This window comes from Salvelinus alpinus, chromosome 5, assembly GCF_045679555.1.
Source record: "Salvelinus alpinus chromosome 5, SLU_Salpinus.1, whole genome shotgun sequence".
Classification (NCBI taxonomy): Eukaryota; Metazoa; Chordata; class Actinopteri; order Salmoniformes; family Salmonidae; genus Salvelinus; species Salvelinus alpinus.
In genome coordinates, this window is record NC_092090.1 from 60,335,793 (window position 1) to 60,356,813 (window position 21,021).

Below are 21,021 nucleotides of genomic sequence, written 5' to 3' on the forward strand. Positions count from 1 at the left end.
TGCACCTGTACTGACCTCGCCTTCTGGATGGTAGTGGTGTGAACAGGCAGTGGCTTGGGTGGTTGATGTCCTTGATGATCTTTTTGGCCTTCCTGTGACATTGAGTGCTGTAGGTGTCATGGAGGGCAGGTAGTTTGCCCCCGTTGATGTGTTGTGCAGACCGCACCACCCTCTGGAGAGCCTTGTGGTTGAGGGCGGTGCAGTTGCCATACCAGGCGGTGATACAGCCTGACAGGATGCTCTCGATTGTGCATCTGTAAAAGTTTATCAGGGTTTTGGGTGAAAAGCCAAATTTCTTCAGCCTCCTGAGGAGGCTTCTTCACCACACTGTCTGTGTGAGTGGACCCTTTCAGTTTGTCTGTGATGTGTACGCCAAGGAACTTACAACTTTCCACCTTCTCCACTGCTGTCTCTTTGATGTGGATAGCGGGGTGCTCCCTCTGCTGTTTCCTGAAGTCCTTGATCATCTCCTTTGTTTTGTTGACGTTGAGTGAGAGGTTGTTTTCCTGACACCTCCTCCCTGAAGGCAGTATCGTCGTTGTTGGTAATCAAGCCCACTACTGTTGTGTCGTCTGCAAACTTGATGATTGAGTTGGAGGTGTGCATGGCCATGCAGTCGTGTGTGAACAGGGAGTACAGGAGAGGGCTGAGCACACACCCTTGTGGGGCCCCAGTGTTGAGGGTCAGCAAAGTGGAGATGTTGTTTCCTACCTTCACCACCTGGGGGAGGCCCGTCAGAAAGTCCAGGACCCAATTGCACAGGGCAGGGTTGAGACACAGGTCCTCCAGCTTTATGATGAGCTTGGAGGGTACTATGGTGTTGAATGCTGGGCTGTAGTCAATGAACAGCATTCTTACATAGGTATTCCTCTTGTCCAGATGGGATAGGGCAGTGTGCAGTGTGATGGCGATTGCGTTATCTGTGGACCTGTTTGGGCGGTATGCAAACTGAAGTGGGTCTAGAGTGGCCAGTAAGGTGGAGGTGATATGATCCTTGACTAGTCTCGCGAAGCACTTCATGATGACAGAAGTGAGTGCTACGGGGCGGTAGTCATTTAGTTCAGTTATCTTTGCCTTCTTGGGTACAGGAACAATGATAGCCATCTTGAAGCATGTGGGGACAACAGACTGGGATAGGTAGCAATTGAATATGTCTGTAAACACACCAGCCAGCTGGTCTGCGCATGCTTTGAGGACAAGGCTAGGGATGCTGTCTGGGCCAGCAGCCTTGCGAGGGTTAACACGTTTAAATGTTTTAACGTCAACGGAGAAGGAGCGGAAGGGGGGGCACAGTCCTTGTTAGCTGGCCGCGACGGTGGCACTGTATTATCCTCAAAGCGGGCAAAGAAGGTGTTTAGTTTGTCTGGAAGCGTGACGTTGGTGTTCGTGATGTGGCTAGATTTATTTTTGTAGTCTGTGATTTCCTGTAGACCCTGCCACATACGTCTCGTGTCTGAGCCGTTGAATTGCGACTCCACCTTGTCCCTGTACTGGCATTTAGCTTGTTTGATTGCCTTGCAGAGGGAATAGCTACACTGTTTATATTCAGACATATTCCCAGACCTCTTTCCATGGTTAAATGCGGTGGATCGTGCTTTCAGTTTTTCGCAAATGCCACCATCCATCCACGGTTTCTGGTTAGGGTAGGTTTGAATAGTCATAGTGGGTACAACATCTCCAATGCACTTTTTTATTAACATACTCACCGAGTCAGCGTATAGGACACAGTCAATCGCAGCGATGTAGGCGCAGGTAGATCAAGCAACAGTGCAGCGAAGTTATTCCAATTTGTGTTCTCCCATTAAATTCACACAGAATTGAGATTTGCTTGCTAAGCATAGCCCCCTTTCCTCTTTCATCTCATTCCTGTAATCCTCTGCAAGCAAACAATTGCCGCATTGGAACTCCGGATTGTCAAATTGTCCCGGACAAGAATGTAAAACACAGCTTCTACAGTACTGCAAGCGTTCGTTAGCTATTCCAGGCGAAGCGGTCTCCATTGCAACCTAGTTAGCTAGCTATCTGGCTAGTTGGTAGCAGGTGTTGACACAAACAGTTATTCCATTTTTTTTTATAAAACAAAGTAAAACTTTGGAAAACAACATGCCGAAGCAACAGGTAGAGGCACAGGAGGTATCCGAGTTCATGGCCTTTGTTATAAACACACAGACAGAGAAACACATGATGAGACATTGGAAATGCAAAGAGACTCCAGAAAGCGGTCCTAAATTTGATAGTTGACTTTTCCTACAAGCACTGACTTTGCTGATAACTTCTTTATTGAGGAAAAATTGACATACTATGAATGCACTAACTGTAAGTTGCTCTGAATAAGAGCATCTGCTAAATTACTAAAATGTCAAATATAAAAAATATGCAGGCGAACAATGTGAAATATTGTGAAAATAACGCAGAAAATATTTCCCAAATCTTAACATAAACCATTAGTCAAATTAACCTCAGAATTGGTATATAAACTCAATACATTAAAGTCATGACTTTAAGAATGAATACCTTCTGCATTCAAAGATAACCAACCTATAGCACTAAACTAAACTTCACTTGCGTCATCCTTGTGGTATTGAGAGATAAACATGATAATGCTTCACTAATTGCACATAAAGGAAGATAGTTCCTACATGATAAAGTGCTTGCTTTGTTATCCAACTGATCTTGTGTCTTTTCTGTCATCCTGTGAATCCCATTCATTGCTGCTCACAGCTATATTTTGTAAATGAATTTGCCCTCTATTGACCTTTGTGCAACCTTCGGGGATTCCAAATAAAGTAATCCAAAATAATCTGCAGAAGCATTCATGTACAATAAAGATCAATTTATTATCGCTGATTAATAAGTGCCACGGAGTGATTGAGAAACTCCATCGGACATGGCGGTGGGACAGTATACTATCCCTTTTCCTCTATTAAACTATATTAAATCCCTATTTCTCAAGTTGTTTTAAACACATAACTTTCCCTCATTCTGTTCAATATATAATATTTATTTCCAAATGAAAACCACTGAAGAGGGTGGAAAAGCTGGCACTATACAGGTGTGTTCCTTTCTTTCTGGCCAGAGTACGATTTTAATAGCTCAGCAGAGAGTACCTTACCATCTGCATTTTTCCACCTGTAAAATCTTATGAAATATCAAGTGTCAGCATTAACTTTAACGTCCTCCACCGAACCCTTTGGCCTCCTGAAAAATAAAAATAGTGCCCGGTTTACGATGGAAATGGAAAGACTAGATCCTTAGAGAGACTACGCCTTGAGTTGGGTGCTGCCAAGGGCCAGGGTTACATAAGTGACAACATTAAAGGCCTCTTACAAGGGTTTGGGGCTCATTGATGGTTCCCAGGACTTTGGCTCAGGACTGTCGTGGGGCTTTGGGGAACATCTACAAGAGGCTAAACTACTATTTACACCTGGAGAATAACAGGAACTAGATATTACTTTCACACTTGATTTTTCAGACCTTGGGTGTCTGTCTTATAGGATTCATTTTACAGGCCTCGTTGAGTCCTTGGCCAATATACCGGAGGTGTTGTTTCCTGGTGAGTGTTTGTCTATGTGTTAATTTCATTAATTTCTATTAAGACATTTTCTGCCAAGAGGATAAAACCCGTCCAACTCTCCCCAAAGTATGTCTATAAATGATGATGCCTTGAGCATGTATGTTTAGAAGTTGTGAATGCTATGTTTAAAAAAAAATCTGCATGAATATTGAAATTCCCAAACTAGATGAGTCCTTGGTTCTGCTGTTTTACAGTCTAAGGCGTGTTGTAAAAGTCAATCCCTTGAGGCTGGCTGATGCACAATTCATATTTCATCCAGTATTGGCAGCTCATATTAACTGATGCACTTGCTGCAAAGGTTAATTAACGTTTTAACCTAATGTAACAATATGAGTTGGAGTTGGAAGCCAACTACACCAATATGTTGTGTCACTGTCTGGCTCAGCAGATTTTTTTCAAAGCTGATTAAGCATAATGTCAATCTTACCCAGTGAGCCACGTAGTCCAGCTACTTCACCATCTGCTCTGAACAGTAAGTCTCTGGTTGGTAGTTGCCGCAATGGTGAAGCTATCTGCTGTGTGGGTAGAGAACAGTGATACTGATCTGTTTTTTTAGCAGTGCTTCTTTTGACCCATATTAAAGGAAATATTCAGACTACTTTAGGTATTTCTGCGGTGTCCATGGAAATATAAATGGACATACAGGTCGCTATTGGAACTTTAAGGGAGGATCAGGGAGAGTGAAAGGTTCAGAGCGAGAGCTGATCGGGTCAGGTCAGACAATAATAGCTCTATGCCCCTGTGACGATATGGTGACTATGAATTTCACCACTCCACTGCTTTGTACTGTATCTCAAAAAGGACAAAAGGTCTCCAGTAGTGTCCAGCAATATAAAGTATATCTTCAACACAGACACTCTCTATATCTCTTCTTCAATCCATCTCTTTACTCTATGTCTGTATGTATGACACCACTAGTCCTCTAAGTCTGAACAGAGACATTCCTGTCGGTGCTCTTTGGAATGGAATCCGGTCAATTTTGATTCATACAGTGTCTAAAGAAGCATGAGGATTCTAAAGAAGCATTAACGGGGGTTAGGGTTTCAGCAGGCTTTTTGGGACGTATGAGTCAGGATGACACAGCTGGTGGCTGGCATGGCTGCTGGGTAGGGTAGAAGGGGCAGACATAGATGTATCTCAGGGTAGAGGGGGCAGGCTCTGGCTCTTGGGGTTATCAGTATTCGACATTAGGGAGCAGCAAACAGAGCAGTCTACTATATCAGTCAGTAGACTGGGCAAGAACATAGACTTCAGGTAGCAGAGAGTGTGCTGAAGTGAACTATAGATCGACAAGACTGTGAAAGAGAGATTTGACTAGCTGTCAAGGTGTCAAAAGAAAATATAATGTTGCTGGAGACCTGACCTGAGAGCTGAGGTGACATTGGAGTGTACAATGAACAAGGCTAATTCTAGTAATTCTTGGAGTTGTGTGGTGAATGTGTGCATTTTTATGTGTGTAATGAATGAATGACTTTCACTGTTCAGCATGTGGCAGGGCTTACAAACCATTACAGACTACAAATGGAAGCACCGCCGAGAGCTGCCCAGTGACACAAGCCTACCAGACAAGCTAAACTACTTCTATGCTCGCTTCGAGGCAAATAACACTGAAACATGCATGAGAGCACCAGCTGTTCCAAAAGACTGTGTGATCACGCTCTCCGCAGCCGATGTGAGTTAGACCTTTAAAAAGGTCAACATTCACAAGGCCGCAGGGCCAGACAGATTACCAGGACGTGTACTGAGGACATGCGCTGACCAACTGGCAAGTGTCTTCACTGACATTTTCAACCTCTCCATGTCTGAGTCTGTAATATCAACATTTTTAATCAGACCACCATAGTGCCTGTGCCCAAGAACACTAAGGTAACCTGCCAAAATGACTACCGACCCGTAGCACTCACGTCTGTAGAAATGAAGTGCTTTGAAAGGCTGGTCATGCCTCAAATCAACACCATTATCCCAGAAACCCTAGAACCACTTCAAATTGCATACCGCACCAACAGATACACAGATGATGCAATCTCTATTGCACTCCACACTGCCCTTTCCCACCTGGACAAAAGGAACACCTATGGGAGAATGCTATTCTTTGATTACAGTTCAGCTTTCAACACCACAGTGCCCTCAAAGCTCATCAATAAGCTAAGGACCCTGGGACTAAACACCTCCCTCTGCAACTGGATCCTGGACTTCCTGACGGGCCGCCCCCAGGTGGTAAGGGTAGGTAACAACACATCTGCCACGCTGATCCTCAACACAGGGGCCCCTCAGTCCCCTGCATGCTCAGTCCCCTCCTGTACTCCCTGTTCACTCATGACTGCAAGGCCAAGCACAACTCCAACACCATCATTAAGTTTGCCGATGACACAACAGTGGTAGGCCTGATGACTGACAACGACGAGACAGCCTATAAGGAGGAGGTCAGAGACCTGGCCGTGTAGTGCCAGGACAACAACCTCTCCCTCAACTTGATCAAGACAAAGGAGATGATTGTGGACTTCAGGAAAAGAGGACCGAGCACGTCCCCAGAAGTAGGTTGAGAGCTTCAAGTTCCTTGGTGACCAGATCGCCAACAAACTAACATGATCTAAGCACACCAAGACAGTCGTGAAGAGGGCATGATAAAACCGATTCCCCCTCAGGAGACTGAAAAGATTTGGCATGGGTCCTCAGATCCTCAAAAGGTTCTACAGCTGCACCATCGAGAGCCTCCTGACGGGTTGCATCACTGCCTGGTATTGCAACTGTTCAGCCTCCGACCGCAAGGCACTATAGAGGGTAGTGCGAACGGCCCAGGACATCACTGGGGCCAAGCTTCATGCCATCCAGGACCTCTATACCAGGCGGTGTCAGAGGAAGGCCCTAAAAATTGTCAAAGACTCCACCCACCATAATCATGGACTTTTCTCTCTGCTACCACACAGGAAGCGGTACCGGAGCGCCAAGTCTAGGTCCAAGAGGCTTCTAAACAGCTTCTACCCTCAAGCCATAAGACTCCTGACGACCTAATCAAATGGCTAACCAAACTATTTGCATCCCCCCACCCCTCCCCCTCTTTTACACCGCTGCTACTCTCTGTTGTTATCATCTATGCATAGTCACTTTAATAACTCCACCTACATGTACATATTACCTCAACTAACCGGTAACCCCCTGTACATAGTCTCGCTATTGTTATTTTATTGCTGATCTTTAATTATTTGTTACTTTTATTTCTTATTTTTATCTGTATTTTTTAAAACTGCATTGTTGGTTACGGGCTCATAAGTAAGCATTTCACTGTAAGGTCTACCTACACCTGTTGTATTTGGCGCATGTGACAAATACAATTTGATTTGATCTCTAAATATTAATGTGGATGTTTTCTAATCAGAGTTTCTTCTGCTTAAGAGAGACAGCACAATGGTGAATGAGAAAACATGCAGTGATGTCTGTTGCGGTAGTTAAAGTATTACTGGTAAGACGGTGCAGTTTATAGTGTCCAAGAAAATGCCACAGTACAGAGACATTTTCCTGTTTCTCGGGATGAACCTTTTCGAAAGCTGAGAAAAGTTATGCTTAATAAAAATAGTATGATGAGTACAGTATGTTGGTATGTACAGGGTGTGCATATTTGACCTATTGGTGACATCCTATAAAGTCTGTAATGAATCTGATATGAGTAAGTACCCCACCTCTTTAAGGAATACCTAGGATAGGATAAAGTAATCCTTCTAACCCCCCCCCCCCTTAAAAGAGTTAGATGCACTATTGTAAAGTGGTTGTTCCACTGGATATCATAAGGTGAATGCACCAATTTGTAAGTCGCTCTGGATAAGAGCGTCTGCTAAATGACTTAAATGTAAATGTAAATACCAGGTAATTTGAAGATGGTAAACGTAAATTATTACTAACCATTACATGAACTTTCATTCTGATCCTGTGTGTGTGTGTGTGTGTGTGTGTGTGTGTGTGTGTGTGTGTGTGTGTGTGTGTGTGTGTGTGTGTGTGTGTGTGTGTGTGTGTGTGTGTGTGTGTGTGTGTGTGTGTGTGTGTGTGTGTGTGTGTGTGTGTGTGTGTGTGTCAGGGAGGCCCTTGGGGAAGCAGACACACAGGAGGTCATGATACACAAAGACAGACAAGGGGGTGTTGGTGGTCGCCATGGCATCCCGAGCTCCATGTCCCTGCACAGACAACACTCCAAACTCCCCCCTAAAGAGGTGTTCAACGACGTCATGTACATAGGTCAGTAACTTCCCCTCAAAGACGTGCTCACTTATGTTCAATTTATGTGGACAGTTACTCTGCAGACTGCCGTAGTGTAGGTTATAGGTACCATACGTTAAGGAAAATACGTTAACCATATACAGTTGAAGTCGGAAGTTTACATACACCTTAGCCAAATACATTTAAACTCAGTTTTTCCACAATTCCTGATATTCCTGATATAGTAAAAATTCCCTGTCTTGAGTCAGTTCACCACCATCAGAATCACCACTTTATTTTAAGAATGTGAAATGTCAGGATAATAGTAGAGAGAATGATTTATTTCAGCTTTTATTTATTTCGTCACATTCCCAGTGGGTAAAAAGTTTGCATACACTCAATTAGTATTTGGTAGCATTGCAATTCAATTGTTTAACTTGGGTCAAACGTTTCGGGTAGCCTTCCACAAGCTTCCCACAATAAGTTGGGTGAATTTTGGTCCATTCATCCTGACAGAGCTGGTGTAACTGAGTCAGGTTTGTAGGCCTCCTCACTCGCACACGCATTTTCAGTTCTGCCTACACATTTCCTATAGGATTGAGGTCAGGGCTTTGTGATGGCCACTCCAATACCTTGACTTTGTTGTCCTTAAGCCATTTTGCCACAACTTTGGAAGTATGCTTGGGGTCATTGTCCATTTGGAAGACCCATTTGCGACCAAGCTTTAACTTCCTGACTAATGTCTTGAGATGTTGCTTCAATATATCCACATCATTTTCATGCCTCATGATGCCATCTATTTTGTGAAGTGCACCAGTCCCTCCTGAAGCAAAGCACCCCCACAACATGATGCTGCCACCCCGTGCTTCACGGATGGGATGGTGTTCTTCAGCTTGCAAGCTTCCCTCTTTGGCCATAAATACCATCGTTATGTTTGGAGGAAAAACAGTTACATTTTTGTTTTATAAGAGCAGTGGACATTTCTCCAAAAAGTACGATCTTTGTCCCCATGTGCGGTTGAAAACCGTAGTCTGGCTTTTTTATGGCGGTTTTGGAGCAGTGGCTTCTTCCTTGCTGAGCGGCCTTTCAGATTATGTCGATATAGGACTCGTTTTACTGTGGATATACAGTGGGGCAAAAAAAGTATTTAGTCAGCCACTAATTGTGCAAGTTCTCCCACTTAAAAATATGAGAGAGGCCTGTAATTTTCATCATAGGTACACTTCAACTATGACAGACAAAATGAGAAAAAGAAATCCAGAAAATCACATTGTAGGATTTTTAATGAATTGATTTGCAAATTATGGTGGAAAATAAGTATTTGGTCAATAACAAAAGTTTATCTCAATACTTTGTTATATACCCTTTGTTGGCAATGACAGAGGTCAAACGTTTTCTGTAAGTCTTCACAAGGTTTTCACACACTGTTGCTGGTATTTTGGCCCATTCCTCCATGCAGATCTCCTCTAGAGCAGTGATGTTTTGGGGCTGTTGCTGGGCAACACGGACTTTCAACTCCGTGGCTAGGCCGCTCCAGGACCTTGAAATGCTTCTTACGAAGCCACTCCTTCGTTGCCCGGGCGGTGTGTTTGGGATCATTGTCATGCTGAAAGACCCAGCCACGTTTCATCTTCAATGCCCTTGCTGATGGAAGGAGGTTTTCACTCAAAATCTCACGATACATGGCCCCATTCATTCTTTCCTTTACACGGATCAGTCGTCCTGGTCCCTTTGCAGAAAAACAGCCCCAAAGCATGATGTTTCCACCCCCATGCTTCACAGTAGGTATGGTGTTCTTTGGATGCAACTCAGCATTCTTTGTCCTCCAAACACGACGAGTTGAGTTTTTACCAAAAAGTTATATTTTGGTTTCATCTGACCATATGACATTCTCACAATCTTCTTCTGGATCATCCAAATGCTCTCTAGCAAACTTCAGACGGGCCTGGACATGTACTGGCTTAAGCAGGGGGACACGTCTGGCACGTGTACTGGCTTAAGCAGGGGGACACGTCTGGCAAGTTACAGGTCTGTGAGAGCCAGAAAATACTTATTTTCCACCATAATTTGCAAATAAATTCATTAAAAATCCTACAATGTGATTTTCTGGAATTCTTTTTCTAATTTTGTCTGTCATAGTTGAAGTGTACCTATGATGAAAATTACAGGCCTCTCTCATCTTTTTATTAAGTGGGAGAACTTGCACAATTGGTGGCTGACTAAATACTTTTTTGCCCCACTGTAGATACTTTTGTACCTGTTTCCTCCAGCATCTTCACAAGGTCCTTTGCTGTTGTTCTGCAACTGATTTGCACTTCTCGCACCAAAGTACGTTCATCTCTAGGAGACAGAACACGTCTCCTTCCTGAGCGGTATGACGGATGCATGGTCCCATAGTGTTTATACTTGCGTACTATTGTTTGTACAGATGAACGTGGTACCTTCAGGTGTTTGGAAATTGCTCCCAAGGATGAACCAGACTTGTGGAGGTCTACAATTTATTTTCTGAGGTCTTGGCTCATTTCTTTTGATTTTCCCATGTTGTCAAGCAAGAGGCACTGAGTTTGAAGATAGGCCTTGAAATACATCCACAGGTACACCTCCAATTGACTCAAATGATGTCAATTAGCCTATCAGAAGCTTCTAAAGCCATGACAACGTTTTCTGGAACTTTCCAAGCTGTTTAAAGCCACAGTCAACTTAGTGTATGTAAACTTCTGACCCACTGGAATTGTGATACAGTGAATTATAAGTGAAATAATCTGTCTGTAAACAATTGTTGGAAAAATTACTTGTGTCACGCACAACGTAGATGTCCTAAACAACTTGCCAAAACTATAGTTTGTTAACAAGAAATGTGAAAAACGAGTTTTAATGACTCCAACCTAAGAGTATGTAAACTTCCAACTTCAACTGTATTAAGGAAAATGCCATTGCCTAACTCCAAAGGAAAGGTGGGATGCCAAATGTTATATGCAGGTATGTTTGTGTCTATGGCATGTCATGACAATTTGGATAAATGTGAAATCCTGTAGAGAGAAAAAATATATGAAAAATGGGAAAAGCGGCATGTGTACTAGATCTTCAAAAATGTAGAATAAAGGTGCTCTTTGGTTTAAGGTTTAATTGGACATTAAAAATAACAAGGCACCAAGAATCTTCATACAATTCAAATGCATTTATTGTGGTAGCATGATCAGTGCAGCAACATCTTTAAAACTCTGATGCGTTGTAAAAATGTGATATGTTCTTGCAATGCCATGGGTATGCAGATTGGGTCTGGCATTGGTTGATGTGAGTAAAAGCCATAGCTATCTCAGATTCAGTTTGACACTCGGTGGATATGATCACGGGGGGCTGGCTGAAATATATATTGAATTCAATAAATGTAAAAAAAAGAACAAACTGCACCGTATCTATCAACACATTTCTGAACTTCAGTCTTGCAATACTTTTTGGGGGTAAGCACTGCAAATTGAACAGCATTATCTTTGTACTTAGTGCGGGCCTCACTGGGTATGTTCACTTGACATGGAGGAATGACACACTGTGTACCTCTGCTTTACAGTCACACGTCATACAGTAGTCAGGCAGCTGAGCTGGAAGATAGGACCGGGGCATTAAGTGCTAAGTGTTCAGGCCTGAAAGTGAGAGGGCGACACATCATAAATTATCCCTACCCTCAGGCATTAAGGACTGGTATTTCTGGAGAGGACGGATCATATTAATTGTCTGAATAAGGAACTGCTGCTTATGGGTGTGAATGATGAACTAAAATAAACTCTGCCGTGTTTTTGAGAATGCAAATATTTTTTATTCGTGCTTTAGATATCCTAGGTTAAACAGTTAGGTTGTAGTAAGTGAGTGAGCCTTAGTTGTGAGCAGTCCTGATAATAGTGGGATTGAAAAGATATACAGTACTCGTTAATGAATCTCAAAGAAACAGAGGAGCAATCATAAGGAAATCATTACAATTCTAATTATGAATCTCAATAGTACCAGGTAAATACAGGCCTGTCAATAAAGTAACAAACTCCTCAACTGGTTTCACTCACAAATGCATCTCTCCTTGTATCTCCTGTCAGTGGGCGGCTGGACCCAGGATGACCCCTCCTGCCCAGTGGAACAGTTCTGCCCCCTGGAGAATGAGTGGAAGAACATGGCCTCCATGATCAATCACCGTGGTAACGTGGCCGTTTGCGGCCTGTATGGGAAGATCTACACAGTGGGCGGGTCCGATGGCGTCACCTACAAAAGCAATGTGGACAGGTAAAGGTGTTTTAAGATGGCTGCCCATAGAACTGTTGGTAATGCTTTACTTGTATTTCCTATTTCAGCAGGTAGGATACCGTTTGTGTTTGTTTTGGAGACCGCCCGTCACATTGAACATTCTATTCCATTGCCATTCCTTCATTATGGTGCCAAAACAATTTGCAAATGTTTGCTAATGTTTGCTCATGTTGCTAATGATCTCAAGCACACATTCTTAATGCTAGACATATCCTACATTGGTAATATGAAAGATCACAAGCAAGAATAAATTATAACAAAGTTTATTAAAGTTTTAAATCATCTGCTGACCTGTACTCACCACCGCAGATTGTTGATTTGAAGAGCGCTCACATAGTTAATTAGAATTAGAACATTATCTATGTTGAGGAATGTTTATCTATGTCTTTATTCATTAAATGTTTGTGATATTATGTCCTGATATTTTGAAATGTAAATGTATGTTGTATAAAATAAATATAAATATATGTCACAGGTTTGACTCATATGTATAGTATGTGTGTAAATATATATTTCTAAATATTAGAAATTGGCCAAAAAATATATTTTTATTTGCACATTTATTTTCAGTGCATTGATATGATAACTGATAACTATTGAGAGGTAATCTAGCAGGAGGGTGGTCCACCAGAGGGTCTGGAGGTTTGGGCTGAGGGGCTGGGTAGTCAGAGAGGAATCCCCAGGATTGGGCCTCTGCATGGTGGGGTAAAGGGGGTGAGGGGTGGGGATGGCATTATGTCTCCTGGAAACATCCAGCACTTCTAAATTTCTACAGTATCGCCCGCTTTCACAACCTTTTTAGTCTTCGACCAGGGTGACTTCTCCTCAAATCCCCCTTTCTCTACAACTGGCCCTGCATCTTAATTATCTTGGCGAGGGAGTGCATGACTGCACACTTCAGGAGAAAAGGAAGCTAATTGGGATACTATTCTGCAGACTAGTACTCCCCCTCTCTGCTTCACAATCTTCCACCTCCTAGAAGCTAGAGACAGTCCCTTGTGGGTAGTGTTCCCTCGGAGCTCAACCTTTTCTTATCGGTCTGGCCGGTTACTCCCATATGTCTGCTTGAAGGCAGAGCAGAGAAAGCAGACATTTACATTTACATTTAAGTCATTTAGCAGACGCTCTTATCCAGAGCGACTTACAAATTGGTGCATTCACCTTATGATATCCAGTGGAACAACCACTTTACAATAGTGCATCTAACTCTTTTAAGGGGGGGGGGGGGGGGGGGTTAGAAGGATTCCTTTCTCCTCTCCCAGGTCTTCCTTAAAGAGGTGGGGTTTCAGGTGTCTCCGGAAGGTGGTGATTGACTCCGCTGACCTGGCGTCGTGAGGGAGTTTGTTCCACCATTGGGGTGCCAGAGCAGCGAACAGTTTTGACTGGGCTGAGCGGGAACTGTACTTCCTCAGAGGTAGGGAGGCGAGCAGGCCAGAGGTGGATGAACGCAGTGCCCTTGTTTGGGTGTAGGGCCTGATCAGAGCCTGAAGGTACGGAGGTGCCGTTCCCCTCACAGCTCCGTAGGCAAGCACCATGGTCTTGTAGCGGATGCGAGCTTCAACTGGAAGCCAGTGGAGAGAGCGGAGGAGCGGGGTGACGTGAGAGAACTTGGGAAAGTTGAACACCAGACGGGCTGCGGCGTTCTGGATGAGTTGTAGGGGTTTAATGGCACAGGCAGGGAGCCCAGCCAACAGCGAGTTGCAGTAATCCAGACGGGAGATGACAAGTGCCTGGATTAGGACCTGCGCCGCTTCCTGCGTGAGGCAGGGTCGTACTCTGCGAATGTTGTAGAGCATGAACCTACAGGAACGGGTCACCGCCTTGATGTTAGTTGAGAACGACAGGGTGTTGTCCAGGATCACGCCAAGGTTCTTAGCACTCTGGGAGGAGGACACAATGGAGTTGTCAACCGTGATGGCGAGATCATGGAACGGGCAGTCCTTCCCCGGGAGGAAGAGCAGCTCCGTCTTGCCGAGGTTCAGCTTGAGGTGGTGATCCGTCATCCACACTGATATGTCTGCCAGACATGCAGAGATGCGATTCACCACCTGGTTATCAGAGGGCATCAGAGAGCAGTAAAGAGTACCATTCAAGCCCTGGGCTCTGGCTCTCAGGGATCTCATCATTTGATTAGGCCGCATGCTGGGTTTCCCATCATTTTTTAAATATTTTTTTGTGTGATTCAGCAGACACTCTTATCCAGAGCGATTTACAGTTGTGAGTGCATACATTTTTTTTACTTTTTCCCATTTGAGCCCTGCAGGGGGGAAAGGATGTGTCTCTGGCGGCAATCTGTGCTACTTCCGAACAATTAACTGATTGCATGCTCAAACCAACACACTCTGTCACTCAACACAATTTTGGGTTTACTCTGTCACTTCTGCAGTAGAGCTATAATTTATGACACATCATTAACAGTTTATTTTGCTCCTCATACCTAAGTTAGTGTTTTGGGGAATTCTCTTTACTATCCCTAAACAGCACGTTTCAGTCTTTTTGTATCACATTGATCGAGATGTTGATAACTAATTATTAACAGCTAACTCTGTTCACCAGACAGGTCTTTACCAGCTTTATCTAAAACATGAGGCTAATCCCCCCCCCCCCCCCCTTCCCCCTTTCTCTCTCCCTTCCCTACCTCTGCAGGTACGACCCAGAAACTAATACCTGGAGTAACGAGGTGGCCCCACTGAGCAGCCCCCGCAGCGGAGTGTGTCTGGTGGAGATGGATGGATACCTGTACGCACTTGGAGGGTATGACGGCATGGTCTGCACCAACACTGTTGAGAGGTATGGCCATATTATCATCAGTTGTTGCATGATGGTTGCAAGATAGACAAATAATCACAAAGGCCAGGGCCATGTCTAAATACTCTTTAGGTACTTCCTGTTTTCTGTGATTTACCTGAATACGGACAGAGGAAAGGGAGAATTGAACGATGTATTAAGACATAGTTTCATGTGTCTCTGTCTAACTAATGCTCATATCAATCTTACTTTTGTTCTGGAAACATAATGTTTGTATATTCTTCGTATTCCACCAGGTATAATCCCAAAATGAACAGCTGGACGAAGCAGGCTCCGATGCTGAGCCAGCGTTGTGGGGCAGCTGCTGCTGTGATGGGGGGTCAGCTGTACGTGATTGGAGGCAGCAATGGAGACGTACCCATGAACACAGGTATAAATAAAGCAATAAGATAACAGATAGGCATATCTCAACGTACAACAGGACTAGGGTTGCAAAAGTCTGGTAACTTTTCCTAAATGACAGGTTTTCCAGAAAACCAGATTGGAAGATTCCTGGAATCAGGAGGGAAGCAAGAAATGTGGAATCCATCAACCAGGAATCCTGGAAAACCTGGGAATTTGGGGAAGGTTACTGGACTTTTTTAACCTTAATTAGGACAGACTGTATGGTTGACCTGTGTCTGTGCTTCAGGGGTCTTTCGATGTCTGATCTCTGGACGCATCACAGGAAGGGTCCAGAGTTTGCCTTGGTGAGGTCATGTAGTCAGAAAAAACTCCACACACTTGCGTTCACGCACACCACACACACACACACATACATACATATACACACACACACAAACAAGCACATACTTGGACCCTCTGAGTCTGCCAGAAATACACATGGGAAGGTTATGTTGTGCTGCCACTTGTCAGTGCTTATTTCTGTCTGTGAAAATTCCCATAAGCATTTCAGCTTTCATAAAACCCAGACACTAGGGGATTTGCTAGAAAGAACACACACAGCTAGCACATTTGGTTCCTTGGAAGTTTTGGGGACGTATGTTTTTGGTTTCACATTGGTTGTGGGAACTAAGCCATGCGTTTCCTGACCGGTAAAACGGAATGTTTTTTAAAAGTTCTGAAAACATAAGTAAAATGTTCACCTGTTTTGGAACTTTCATTTTTAGGTTGCAGGAAGGTTCTGAGAACGTTTTACACTGGTTTCCTGAAAGTTTTCCTGGGAGGTTTTATTAACGCTCTGAAAAAGAAAATTATAGGTTATTTGAAGGTAATTAAATAAATAAACATTTTCTAAATGTTGTGAAAGTTTTGTTATGGTTATTATCAGAAACGTGATTTTCCTGTGTTTTATATATATTTCCATACTATGAGGTTGGAATAATAATGTGAAATTGTGAAATTTATTATAATGCCCTTTTAGTGTAAGAGATGTTTGAAAAGATTGCCTGAAATTTCTACCTGTTTTGTTGGGATGGAGATTTGGCCTGCCTGGTGACAACACCATGCGGTAAATTAGTTAATAGACCAATAAGAAAGAGTGGCGCAGCGGTCAAAAGCACTGCATTGCAGTGTTGCGGCGTCAGTACAGCTGTGTCACAACCAGCCGTGACCGGGAGTCCCACAGGCCGGGCACAATTGGCCCAGTGTTGTCCCAGTTAGGGTAGGGTTTGGCCGGGGGGGCTTTACTTGGCTCATCACGCTCTAGCGACTCCCTGTGTTGGGCCGGGCGCCTGCAGGCTGACTCCGGTCGCCAGGAACAGTGTTTCCTCCGACACATTGGTGCAGCTGGCTTCCGGGTTAAGTTTTCAGAGGACGCATGACTAGACCTTCGCCTCTCCCGAGCCCGTTGGGGAGTTGCAGTGATGAGACAAGATCGTAATCACGAAATTGGGGAGAAAAAGGGGGTAAAAATGACAACAAACTAAAAAGAAAGAAGGAAAGAGAGTTACAAACCTCTCTGCCAATAACTGCTACTCTGACCACTCCTAGACAGTCCTAGCAAAATTATTGTTTGAGAAATTGCTCTTTGCTAAGAAGCTATTTTTGTTTATTTTTGACAATTTTTATTGAAAACAATCACAGTAAGGTACTTTATTGTTACCCAGAAATAATTTGATATTGAGATAAAAATGTATGCATTGGACCTTTAACACTAAGAACGAAATGTAAAGGTTATTTCACTGAATGTTTCAATCAAAAATTTATAACACTGCTAGCTTATTTTGGGTTAAATGTTTTGAATTCCAAGCACAGATACAGTAGGACACGTGGAAATACATTTGCTTAGGCATTATTCATGGAAACAGTTTTTTAAATTGTGACAGCGTCAGTGAGATTCAAACCTATGATCCTCTGTTCTCTATCCCTGGAATTAGTCCACTAGCCATGGTTTCCCAAAGCCATTTAGTGGGCGCGGCCAACACACCTGAACACACTTAACAAGATAGAGGATAAAGAGTTTTGTTGATGCTGAGATCTGAATGTACAGTTGAAGTCGGAAGTTTACATACACTTAGGTTGGAGTCATTAAAACTCGTTTTTCAGCCACTCCACAAATTTCTTGTTAACAAACTATAGTTTTGGCAAGTTGGTTAGGACATCTACTTTGTGCATCACGCAAGTAATTTTTCCAACAATTGTTTACAGACAGATTATTTAACTTACAATTCACTGTGTCACAATTCCAGTGGGTCAGATGTTTACATACACTAAGTTGACTGTGGCTTTAAACAGCTTGCAAAGTTCCAGAAAACGTCATCATGGCTTTAGAAGCTTCTGATAGGCTAATTGACATCTGGTCTGATGAAATAAAAATAGAAGTGTTTGGCCATAATGACCATCGTTATGTTTGGAGGAAAAAGGGGGAAGCTTGCAAGCTGAAGAACACCATCCCAACCGTGAAGCACGGGGGTGGCAGCATCATGTTGTGGGGGTGCTTTGCTGCAGGAGGGACTGGTGCCCTTCACAAAATAGATGGCATCTTGAGGCATGAAAATGATGTGGATATATTGAAGCAACATGGGTCTTCCAAATGGATAATGACCCCAAGCATACTTCCAAAGTTGTGGCAAAATGGCTTAAGGACAACAAAGTCAAGGTATTGGAGTGGCCATCACAAAGCCCTGACTTCAATCCTGTAGAAAATATGTGGGCAAAACTGAAAAAGCATGTGCGAGGAAGGAGGTCTAGAAACCTGACTCAGTTAGGAGGAATGGGCCAAAATTCACCCAACTTATTGTGGGAAGCGTGTGGAAGGATACCTGAAACGTTTGACCCAAGTTAAACAATTTAAAGGCAATGCTACCAAATACTAATTGAGTGTATGTAAACTTCTGACACACTGGGAATGTGATGAAAGAAATAAAATCTGAAATAAATCATTCTCTCTACTATTATTCTAAAATGTCACAGTCTTAAAATAAAGTGGTGATCCTAACTGACCTAAGACAGAGAATTTTTACTAGGATTAAATGTCAGGAATTGTGAAAAACTGAGTTTAAATGTATTTGACTTAGGTGTATGTAAAACTTCCGATTTCAACTGTATATGTTTTTAAATAACATTCTTAGAACGTTTTCTGAACATTACTAAAGTTTTCTTGTGGTTTTCGTGGAAAGATTTCTTCATGTTCTGAGACTGGTATTTAGAGCTAATTGATGTTAATATGTAGAACAGACATGAAAGATAACCATACTTTCCCTGAACGTTCTGAGAACATTGCTTAAGTCACAATTTTTGAGATCCCAGAATGTAGTAAAAATAAGACATTAAATAGAATCACATCCATGTGAACTTGTGTGAAATGACAAAGGGGTGTAATGGGTTCGCACTCAAAAAGATTTTGCCTAAAGCTTACTTCATTATTCTATGTTTTTTATTATTTTCACTGCATCGGGGGTAGCGTACACAGACGTTTCAGCTTAGGACAACCACACTCTCACCAAGCTCTAAGAAACATATGGTTCTCAGAACGTTATAAGCTAGCTGGGAAAGAATCTGACAACAAAGGTTACAGTTACTGCAGAAAAAACAGTAAGAATCCAGTAAGAGTCCAACCTGTTTAATTCTATTTCAGTGAGATTTAGCCCACTAACCAGAAACAGATGAAGAAAACAACAATAATTGAATTGTGCTGTTGTGGCCGTATCATTGGTGCTGTCTCTGTATTTCCCCCTAAAAGACCTCATCCATGACCATGTGTCTGCCCTGTGTCTTTTTTAAGGTCCGTATGTATTTTGTGGGCTGTATCTGTTAATGACCTGTATATGTCTGTGTTCTGTGATCCCCAGTGGAGCGTTTTAATCCCTTGGACGGGATATGGTATGTGTGCCCCCCCATGCTGACCGCTAGAGAGAACGCCGGCTGCTGTGTGTACCTGGGACGTCTGTTTGTGACCGGAGGACGGGATGACCTCAACCTGGAGCTGAGCGCTGCAGAGAAGTTTGATCCAGACACTCTGAGATGGACCCCCGTCAAACACATGAGGTGCAAGAGGAACAACGTAAGTGATTGGTCACACACACCCTTTTTGGCCACCCTCTTGGTTATTGGACGACTTCCCACATCAACAGTTCCCAGATCTCTCAAGATGCCCATCATTGTCTCTTAACACACATCCTTTCTAAGAGACAATAATTACACACTTGTCAGATTTGGTTACTGTTAATGTTGATGTCTGTAAGTGGGAAATTGTCTCATTGTTTATGATGATATCATCTTGCTGAGTCAACTTTTCACATTAGCCCTTGTGGCTCACTGGTGCTTCTATCCGGTCTGTCCTTTTCAGATGTCCCTGATGGTGTTCAATGGGTCGTTGTTGGCTGTAGGAGGCTCTGATGGCGTTACCAATCTGAAAACAATAGAAGTATACAACCACGAGTCAAACACATGGAGGTACAGTATGTACCGTAATAGGTGGAGTGGGCACAATCACTTGTATCTAGTCAATCAAGAAATATGCTTTATTTTGTGGGAAGAGAAAGACCACTAACTACTGTAGTTGTGCACTGCAGCTGCTTTTAAAAACTGTTCTATTTGCATACTCTCTGCGGCTCTGGCTCATCATCAGCCAAGTTCTTATGAAAGAGGAGACTCTTATACATATTTTATGCAGTTAGACTGGGAGTATATTTCTTTGGTAATTTCTTCCGATAATAATGTAAGTTCTTCTCCCTGCTTTGTTTTCAGACACTTTGGGAGCATGAAGACCAAGCATCCGGGAGGCCATGTTGCCATGTTGAACACAAAACATGGTTACCGCCTGTAACTGGACATAACGTTGATGGACAATAACTTATGGATTCATAATATTTATTATGATATTATTTATTTATGATTTATAAAGTGTATGTCCAAGTAGTAATCATAACCACAAATATGATAATTATATGACTATGTAACATAGGACAATTACAGCGGAAGCTGTATGGAATTTCTGCGACAGCAACTGTTAGACTCCTGTAAATAGTGTTATGCTTCTTCAATAGAAATAGTTTATTGATAAGTGTATGATGAAGGGAAAGGCAGGATAGGAACATTGAAGGATGATTGAGAAAAGTCAGTTAGGATGTGTATGGCTGTGTCCCAAATGACACCTTACCCAGCTAGCACATTTGGTTGCTTGGAAGTTGTGGGAATGTATGTTTTTGGTTTTACATTGGTTGTGGGAACGAAGCCATACTTTTCCTGACCGGTCAAACTGAAAGCTTTTTAAAAGTTCTGAGAACAGAAGTAAAAATGTTGCCTGTTCTGGGAACATTTTTATTTTTTTTGCAGGGAGGTTCTATCTGAGAATGTTTTACTCTGGTTCCTTGAATGTTTTCCTGGGAGGTTTTATTAATGCTCTGAACAGAAATTATAGGTTATTTGGAGATTTTTTAATAACTTCCTTAAAACTTTCAATTAATGTTTCAATAACACTTTTAATAAAACTGCTAGCTTATTTTGGTTTAACTTTTTGAACTCTAAGCATAGATAGGAAACATGGAAATTCATTTCTTTAGGCATTTATCATGCAAACAACTGTCCTTAGTCCACTGCGCCACCAGGATGGAGCTAACATGCCATGTTTTTTTATGCATACAAATCTGTATTATTTTTATATATTCAAACAGACCCCATTTCAAAGGAAACAAGCACTCGTTAAGATCAGGTGTAGCCAATTAGTGGGCAAGGCGAACACACTTAGCAAGGTAGAGGATAGAGAGAGTTTTGTTAAT

At 42.7% G+C, this 21,021-nt stretch overlaps 1 protein-coding gene across 1 annotated transcript; it reads left to right on the forward strand.

Annotated features, from left to right (window-relative positions):
• Positions 1–3,300: 3,300 nt before the first annotated feature.
• Positions 3,301–20,744, forward strand: LOC139576409 (kelch-like protein 20). Its single transcript, XM_071402514.1, has 8 exons — positions 3,301–3,553; positions 7,644–7,801; positions 11,848–12,031; positions 14,699–14,842; positions 15,097–15,230; positions 19,093–19,304; positions 19,590–19,696; positions 19,991–20,744. The coding sequence occupies exons 2-8, from the start codon at positions 7,678–7,680 to the stop codon at positions 20,067–20,069; spliced, it is 984 nt and encodes a 327-aa protein (XP_071258615.1). The 5' UTR covers positions 3,301–3,553; positions 7,644–7,677; the 3' UTR covers positions 20,070–20,744.
• The last annotated feature ends 277 nt before the right edge of the window (positions 20,745–21,021 follow it).